Source organism: Micromys minutus, assembly GCF_963924665.1.
Source record: "Micromys minutus genome assembly, chromosome: 10".
NCBI lineage: Eukaryota > Metazoa > Chordata > Mammalia > Rodentia > Muridae > Micromys > Micromys minutus.
Genome location: NC_137979.1, coordinates 63,073,762 through 63,082,676, shown reverse-complemented (window position 1 = coordinate 63,082,676; position 8,915 = coordinate 63,073,762). Strand labels below are relative to the sequence as shown.

Below are 8,915 nucleotides of genomic sequence, written 5' to 3'. Positions count from 1 at the left end.
GTGATCCCAGTGCCTTTCATTTCTGTTCACTTCTGCAGCTCATGCTGGGGCTGAAGATGCCACTGAATCTGTGACTTCTTAACACAAAACAAACAGTACTGGGACTGGCAGCGGCACAGGCCAGCACCTGGGAGGTCAGGGCAGCAGGATCGAGTTCAAGGCCAGCCTTGGCTATATAGTTCCAGGTCAGCCTGGACCACATGAGACCCATCTCAAAAAACCAAACCATTTCCCCAAGACAGAAAGAGCGAGCCTATGTCCACTTTTTAAGTGATTTTATTCCATTACCCTGTGGTAGGAAGACTCACCAGAAGGTCAGAAGAATTATCAGCGCAAACATATAACCACATCTACACATGGACTGCGACAGCTGCCAGGTAAGGAAACGTCAAGATGGGAAAGACCTTGCACAGGCACTCCGACTCCCATAGGTCCTGTCAGAGAACACTGTCACCTCACCCACTCGTCCTCACTGCTCAAGCCCAGGTCACAATAGAGCAAAGCCACAAAACCAAGGAGAGGTAGCCACATAGGCTGAGCCACTTTAAAGCAAAACCAAAAAGATTTGATATCCAGTTTCAAAACACCACTGTCTCCTTCTCTAAGATACTGCTGAGGAGGCCCAGGCTGGGGAAGCTGGGATGAGTGGCTTAGCTGTGGCGGTCACTCAGGTCCAAGTTGTTCCAGCAAAGGCTCAGCGCAAGGCAGCCAGCTGCTCAATGGACTGACGGACATTCTTCGCAGTCTCCTCAAATTCTTTCTGCTTGTTGCTGGTTTCCTTGGCCTGGAATGAAGAACACACACAATGGGGCTGGAGTGCGGGCCCAGAGGGAGGGGCTTGCCTAGCAAGGCTGAGACACTAGTTTCATTGCCATCGAGACAAAATAACAAATTATTAAAAGAAAAGTGTTGCATAACAAATACTTACTGAGCTACAACCCCAACTTGTCTTCCCTGATATATATATATATATATAAAACAGGATTCATGTGGTCCAGGATAGCTTTTAATTTTTAATCCTCCCAACCAAATGATTTGGAATTGCACCCCAGGACTGTACTCTGTGGCTCCAAGCCAGGATTAGTATTATAGATATTTGATCACACTGTGAACCTCAAGTTTTTTACTGAGCTGTTTACTGGAAACACCTGTGTCTAGTGGTGGTGTAGTTCAGCCCTCAGCACACACCTTTAATCTCCCTGGAACAAAGACATGCCCTGAATCCCAAACAAAGACGGCAAAGTTAGTTTGTAGAAGGAAGCACCCATGTTCAAGAGTGGTGTTTAATTGAATGGCAGACAAAGTGACGAATCAGAGAGAGATTTGACAGAAGAGGATCTGCCCACTCTCATGAGAAGGGAGAGGAAGCTTTAAGGAGCAGTGCAGAGAAAAGAGAGGAGGCAGTTGTACCGGGAGAGTTTTACAGAGATAGGTTGAAGACAGAACAAGCCAGAGAACGAGAAGAGTAGAACAGACTGCCAAAGGTTCTATGAGGCCAAGCAGAACAACTCAGGAGAGGCTGAGGGAGAGAAGCCAGCTTGAATCAGTCAGCTTGGAGAAAAGTTTGAGTCAGAACAGCTGAGCTGACCAGCCAGCTAGAGCCAGAAAGAATGAGTTTATTTGGCAGTGTCTCAGAGGCTGAAAACGTTCTAGGCCTAGATAAGATTGTACAGAAGTTAGAAGTTTCCAGAACCAGGCCTAGGTTAGCAGGTGGGGGCTGTTAAGCCTGGGAGATGACAACTATTACAGAAGAATAAAGTTACTTTCACAGATTAGGGAAACTTAATTTAAAAATAAATTGACAAGAAAAAAAAAAAAAAGACTGAAAAATGGCTGTGTTCCTTATGGTACCTCCACAGACCCAGTGAGCTACAACCTTAAACAGGGAGGGAAGCCTGGCAGAGGTGGGGCACACCTTTAATCCCAGCACTCAGGAGGCAAAGGTAGGTGAGTCTCTTGAATTTGAGGCCAGGCTGGACTACAGAGTGAGTTCCAGGACAGCCAAGGCTACACAAAGAAACCCTAACTCAGAAAACAAACAACAGCAAAGAACATTCAGGGGTCTTGCGGGGCACAGCAGTTAAGAGCACTGGCTGGTCTTCCAGAGGACCTGGGTTCAATTCCCAGCACCCATATGGTGGTTTGCAACCAGACAGTTCCAGTTCCAGACGATGCAATGCCCTCTTTTGACAGGCAAGCAAAACACCCATATACATAAAATAAAGTATAAATAAATATTTAAAACCACATTTGGGCCAGGCATGGGAGTACATGCCTTTAATCCTAACACTTAGGAAGCAGAGGTGGGTGGATCTCTGTATGCTGATCTACATAGTGAGTTCATGAGTTCTATGGCAGCCAAGACTATATGATGAAACTCTATCTTAAAAAGAAATTTTGGGAGAGGGGTTTGAGTCTGGAGAGATGGTTCTTTTGACTGTGTCCTAGCTTGTATTAAATATGTTTATTGAACCCCCAACTGTTTAAAAAAAAAAAATCAGCAATACTATGTAATAGGGACTTTGAGCAGCAAGACTGACTTCACTTGACTCCCCAGAGTGTCTGAGCATGTTCTGACCCAACACTGCCTTCAGTTCTCCCTCCTGACAGCAAACCATCCTCGATGTGGAGTGTGAGTCAGTGACTTCACAATGCCCTCTGAGGAACGCACCTTATAGTGAAGTAAAACTGTGGTAACCAAGACAGCAGGCCGCAGCCTCGGCCAGGGTCAGCTGGGGGTCATCCTTCCAGCATAAGGAGTTTGGCAGTAAACTCCTCCCCAAACCTCCCCTTAACACAGCTTGAGGGTAACAGATGGGAATGCAGGCTGCCTGCTTAAATTTGAACTTCAGATAAACAATTGCAGTGAATAACTCATGCAAAACATGGGGTGCTTCCAGTCAAAATGGACTCAGGTTGACTATGAGCTCTGGACTCTGGCCACCCTGACTCTTCATGCCTGACTGCATGGGAGTCACCTCACTGTGGACTCACCTGTGACAACTGCTTCCCAATTAACTACATGTGACAGGAGGTAAAGCTCAGCTTACCTGTCTGCTTCAGTGTCCCCTTCAGCCAATACTTTCTATTCCATGTTCCCAAACCTGTACCCATACTGCTGCCACCACTGGGGGGTCAGCCTGTGACAAGGGCTTCTGACAATGCTTGCCACTCCATTGGGAAGGTGACCCTTTGAAGCTCCCTTCCTGACAGGATAGGTCTGCTGCTGTGCACACAGCTCCAAGCCACACTGCAGGTCAGTCCTGTTTGTCTCCTCTTTACCCACAAGCTCCCCTGTGCTGAGGCAGACCCCCCAGGGCTTCTGGGGACAGAATTTGCTCGGTCCTTATTTTCAATTATACATACAATTTTGTTCTTGGCTCTCTGTTTGTCCAGTTTCAAAAATTCACTGACGGTTAGTTCTTCCATCTGCTTCTTGACAGTGAGGAAGGCACAGCCAGGTGAGTGCTTTCTATGCTCCTCTCTAGAAAAATCAAGACCTACAAGTCAAAAGCGCCACGGCCACTCACAACCTATGCCCATCTCCACGGCTGTCTCTTGGTGCACCCTGATCTGCTTCAAGGGCAATGTATGAGCCCCAAACATGTCCCAGAACATCCCACACAGCCTCTCTTCTCTGTTATCTTTCCCATCCTTATGGTTAGAATATTTTCTGGATTCTCTATGATCAATGGGAAGGCTACATGATTTTTGTTTTGTTTTTCAAAACAGTTTCTCTGTGTAGCCCTGGCTGTCTGGAATTTTGCTTTGTAGATCAGGCTAGTCTCCAACTCAGAGATCCACCTGCCTCTGCCCCCTCCGTGTTGGGACTAAAGGCATGCTCCACCAGAGACACCACCTAACCCTGTGGTGGTTTTAATGAAAATGGCCCCACAGGCTAATAGGTAGTGGCACCATTAAGAGTTGTGGCCTTGCTGGATGAAGAGTGTCACTGTGGTTCAGATGCTCAAGCCAGGCCCAGTGTAGCACTCTCAGCTCCCTCTCCAGCACCGTGTCTGCCTGCACACGGCCATACTTCCCACCATGATGGTGGGCTAAGCCCTGAACTCTAAGCCAGCCCCAGTTAAATGCTCTCCTTTATAATGCTGTGGCCATGGTGTCTCTTCACAGCAGAAACCTGAAGACCAGGCAGTGGTGGTGACAGCCTTTAATCTCAACACTCAGGAGGTCAAGTTCAAGCCACTCTGGTTTACATAGTTCCAGGATGTCAGGGCTACACAGAAAAACCCTGTCTCAAAAAAACCAACAAAACAGACAGACAACCCTAAGACATACCCACATAAAAAATTTTAAATAAAATCCACTACGCCTGACAGCTTGAGTTCCATCCTAGGATCCATATAGTAGGACAGAGATCTAATGTCTATAAACTGTCCCTCAACCTCTGCACATCACCACATATGTACCTTGTGCATATATGTACATGCACACGCGCACACACACACACACAAAATTGTTTGAATCCCCAAAGACCTGCTAGAAATCATTTCATTTTATAGGAATGTTTCTATAACGTTAGCACAGATTCTGAATGGGGCACAACTAGACAGATGGTTCAGGGGACTCTACTAACTCCCACACCTGTGCGAAATGACTATTCCAGGATATGGTATGTCACAGCCCTCAGCCCAGGACAGCAGTGAGAACACAGCCATACAAGCCCCAAAGAAAGGCAACACCAAGTCTTTTCCTTTTTAAATTTTACTTTGCATGTATGAGTGTTCTGTGCATATGTGTCCCATGTGTGCTTGTGTCCGCAGAAGCCAGAAGGGAGCACCAGATTCTCTGAGAGTTGTAGTTGGCTGTGAGCCACCAGGTGGATGCTAGAAATAAAACCTAGGTCTTCTACAAAAGCAACAAATGCTCTTAACCTCTGAGCCATCTCTCCAGCCCCAGACTTTCACTTTTTTGACACAGGGCCTCAATGCCCAGCAAGACGCCTAATCCTAAACAAACAGGTAAAAGAAAACACAGGGCTGGAGAGATGGCTCAGCAGTTAAGAACACTGACTGCTCTGGCCGAGGTTCTTAGTTCAGCCATCCGGTGGCTATAATGAGATCTGATGGCCTCTTCTTGCCTGCAGGCAGAACGCTGTATACATAAACAAATAAAATTTTTAAAAAGGCAAGGGCTAGAGATGTGATGAGCAAGTAAAAGAACAGGTATCTATATGAACAAAATCTAAGTTAATGATGAAGCAAAGACCTTAAAAAGTGATTTTTGCATCATGTGGACTATATTATTTCAATAGAACTGTTTTTGAAGAATCACGATCAGGGACTGATCAATTATTTCTCCGCTGGTGAACCAATTCAGCCAGATTAAAGTACATCAAATGCAGGTTATTAAGGCTGCTCACAGGTGAGTTCACTGGCCCCAAGTACTGAGGCCAGGGGTGGCAATGGGAAGAGAAAAAAGGGGAGGAGAAAAAGAAAGAAGACCAAAATGTCTGGATTTTATAGGGAGGAGCCTCTGGGGGAAGGAAAGTCCAGGGAGTAAATTCTCTCCTATTGTGTGCGTCCCTGGGATTGAACTCAGGTGAGCAGGTTTGGCAGCAAGCATCCTCACCTGCTGGGCCATTTAAAACCCGGTTTGATTTCAAACCCCAGGACAAGGGACCAAGGTGCATATTTTACATACCAAAAGCAGACCAGGCCTCCAGGTTCTCCCAGCATTCCTCAGTTGTGTTGTCGTCCCCCCCCCCATACTCTGCTCCCAACCACCATAATACATCCAAACACACAAAAAACAGAAACATGGCACAGTGGTTAGGAGTTGATGCTTTTCCAGAGAACTTCAGTTCCCAGCACCCCACATCAGGGGTTTCAAACTAACTATAACTCCAGCTCCTAAGCAGAAATAGACATACGTGTGCATATTAACAACAACAACAAATCTCCAGGCAGGTCAGGCAATGGTGGTGCACACCTTTAATGCCAGCGCTTGGTATGTACAGGCAGGTGGATCTGAGTTTGAGGCCTGCTTGGTCTACAGAAGGAGTTTCAGGACAGCCAAGGCTACACAGGGAAAAAAAAAAACCTGTCTCAAAAAATAAACACAACAAAAAAGTCTCAGGCAAACCATGCATGTCGTCAGCACTCAGGAAACCGAGGCAGAAACTGAGCTCAAGACCAGTCTGAGCTGTATAACGAGCTCAAGACCAGCCTGGAACACTTGAGCAAGAATCATGCATTTCTATTAAATACAAATGGTTTATCCCACTTCGTTCAACCCCAAAGACTCCCAACGGAAGGGGGCACTAGGAAACCCACGGAGAACAGCTTGCGGGACTTACAAAGGGTTGTCATCCGGTTCCCAGCCTTCCAATTCCTTAAAGCAGAAAAAACACTGGGCCAAGTCAGGCTCATTCTCCGTAGGACAGTGGATGAAGCCAGCCTCCGCCATCTGAAAATGACAGCTCGTGAGGAAGGATCAACAGTCTGACCGTATCCTATCATCCTAGAAATCGCTCCGGGCCGAGAGCCGAGGCTGCCTCTGTGGACAGTGGGAAGAGGCCGGGGTCTATGGGGCCTAACGGTAGGGATAGAACAACAGCCTTAGTGGTTCAGGCAGAGAATGGGAGAGCGGGGTGGCCTTGTGGAGGACAGAGCAGAACAAAGTAGCCTGGCTAACAGAGAAGCGGGGGTGGGGAGTGGGGTTCTGATCCCGGCTCCCACCACTAAGGCACCGTCAGGCCCAGGATGGAGTCGCTTGAAGCTGGGACGGAAATGTCTATGTGGACGCTGAAGTGGAGTAGGGGCCGACTCACCCGCTCCGGGGTGCAGGAACAGTCCTCCAAGAAGGGCCAGTTCTTGAAGGTGGAGATGCGGTGGTCCTTGAGGTACAGCTGCCAGGTCGGGGGCAGCGAAGGAGCACCCATGATAACGCCGCCTCAAGCCCCGCCGAGACGGCGCCGAGCCCGATTCAAATCCCGCGGGCGGAGGCGCGCCGCAGAGCATGCCGGGAGCGCCCCGCCCCCATGACCTCGCCCGCAGCCTTCTGGGAACAGGCGACCTCAGTAGGGCCCCCGCAGGCCACGCCCTCTAAAAAAATGTCGGGAAAGTCCCGCCCCATGAGCATCCGCGCATGGCCTTCTGGGAGTGGCGGGCGCAGGGAGTTGTCTCTTCTGCTTCTGTTCTTTCTTCTGTCTAAATCACCCGCAGCTCCTCAGCTGCCTCCCAGAGGAGGCAGAGAGTGGCCGAGGATAGCGGGCTGGCCTTGGGCGCCTACGTAAAGCCTGTCTGCTGCAATTCCCATGTACTCTGCGGGTTCTTCCTGCTTCAGGGTTTGCAGGCTCTGGCCAGCTAGATGGGACCACTGTCCCACACAGGTGATAACAGAATGGAAATGCCTCGAACCCACCCACAGGCTGTTGGAGTGACGCCCTTAGGAAGACAGGAGACCCTCTTCCCTGCAGCTACCATCCTTCCTGTAGACACCCTAGGACGGAGACGGGGTGTGTATGTCTCAAAACTGAAAAGAAAGTCGGTGGGTGTATATTTCTGAGACCATCTGCCTAGCTCAGACTAAAGGGAAACAGCCATACACCTCAAGCGAGATATTGCTACCTGGAGATATTGTTGGCTGAGTCTGATGAAGATGAGGCAGCCTTGCAGTGGGCTGGTTTACAGTGTCCCTGTCGGGCTTCTATAGAACTCTACACTGCAGACAGCAGGCTGGGCTGTGTCCCGGAGCACAGCCCTGGTTGACGTGGCAAACGAGTGTCCAGTAGTTTGGTTTCCTCTTCAGTTTACCTCAGTAGGCTCCCTGCCAGTGGACCTCCACTGTGGGCCAGGTCACCTCACAGATTGTGAGGAAGAACAGATCATACCACATAGGTATGACTAGGCAGCTGGAACAAGAGGGGTTTTGTCATGTCCCAAAGAAACATGGGTCAAGTTCCTGTGGTTCCTTCCAGTTCTTCTCACCCTCCCACTACACTAAACCTCTCCAGTATAGGGGTGAGCTTCTCTTCCCTGTATAGTCTGGCCATTCCTATCACTTGGTCCCAGATTCTCCACTCCTCTCTTGGTCCGTTTCCCTCTCTTGCCCTCTCTCATCTCTTTCTTCTCATGGCCTGGTTCAGACAGGAACCTTCCAGATGCCCATGGCTGTACTTTACCTCATTTCTACCATCTAACCCTCCTCTACCACCATACCTTGGAGTGAGCATGTCCTCATTTCATTCATTCATTCATTTTTAAAGGTCTTGGGGATGTTTATCCTCTGAGAGGCCCCACCCAGCAGCTGTCTCAGATGGATGCAGACACCCACAGCCAAACACTGGATAGAGCTTGGGGACTCTTAGACTAACAGTGTCAACTAGCCTGGACCCTTGGGGCTCTTAGAGCCTGAACCACCAGCCAAAGAGCATACATGGGCTGGACCTAGGTTTCCCTCCACATATGTAGCAGATGTGCAGCTTGGTCTTCATGTGGGTCCCAAACAACTGGAGCAGGGGCTGTCCCAAAAGCTTTTGCCTGTATGTAGGATTTGTTCTTCCAGCTGGGCTGCCTTGTCTGGAGTCAGGGGGAGAGGATGGGCCTGGTCCCATAGAGACTTGATGTACCAGGGTGGGGTATATCCAGGGAGAGCCCATCCTTTCAGAGGAGAAGGGGAAGGAGAAAGGATTGTGGGTGGGAGTGACCAGGACGGGGACAGCGAGATGAAAGTAAATAAGTATAAATAAATAAAACGTTTGAAATAGAACCAGGTATGTACCGTGAGTTTTTGAGAGGCAGGGGAGATAGGAGAAGAGGAGAAAAAAACCAAGATGGAGGAAGAGAAGGATGACCCAGATCTGTGTGGCTTTAACTAGCCACAGGTAGCTATGAATGTCTTATAAGGGATGGATTATTACAGGACATTTTTTTCTTATGTAGGTGGGCAGTTTA

General features: G+C 48.7%; 1 protein-coding gene across 1 annotated transcript; it reads right to left on the bottom strand.

The window, feature by feature from the left end:
- Nucleotides 1–548: 548 nt before the first annotated feature.
- BIRC5 (baculoviral IAP repeat containing 5) lies at nt 549–6,926 on the bottom strand. The gene is made up of 4 exons (XM_080924415.1): nt 6,791–6,926; nt 6,317–6,426; nt 3,367–3,484; nt 549–784 (listed from the first exon to the last, which is right to left on the bottom strand). Exons 1-4 carry the CDS (start codon nt 6,899–6,901, stop codon nt 695–697), a joined length of 429 nt encoding a protein of 142 aa, XP_080780541.1. The 5' UTR covers nt 6,902–6,926; the 3' UTR covers nt 549–694.
- Nucleotides 6,927–8,915: the final 1,989 nt, after the last annotated feature.

Bases quoted from the DNA above. Each gene is read 5' to 3' on its own strand.
- BIRC5 (XM_080924415.1), bottom strand. From the start codon at position 6,901: ATGGGTGCTCCTTCGCTGCCCCCGACCTGGCAGCTGTACCTCAAGGAC. The intron at 3,485-6,316 runs GTAAGTCCCGCA...TGATTTTTCTAG, and splicing joins GAACCGGATGACAACCCTTT to AGAGGAGCATAGAAAGCACT. The intron at 785-3,366 runs GTATGTATAATT...TCTTCATTCCAG, and splicing joins AGAGAGCCAAGAACAAAATT to GCCAAGGAAACCAGCAACAA.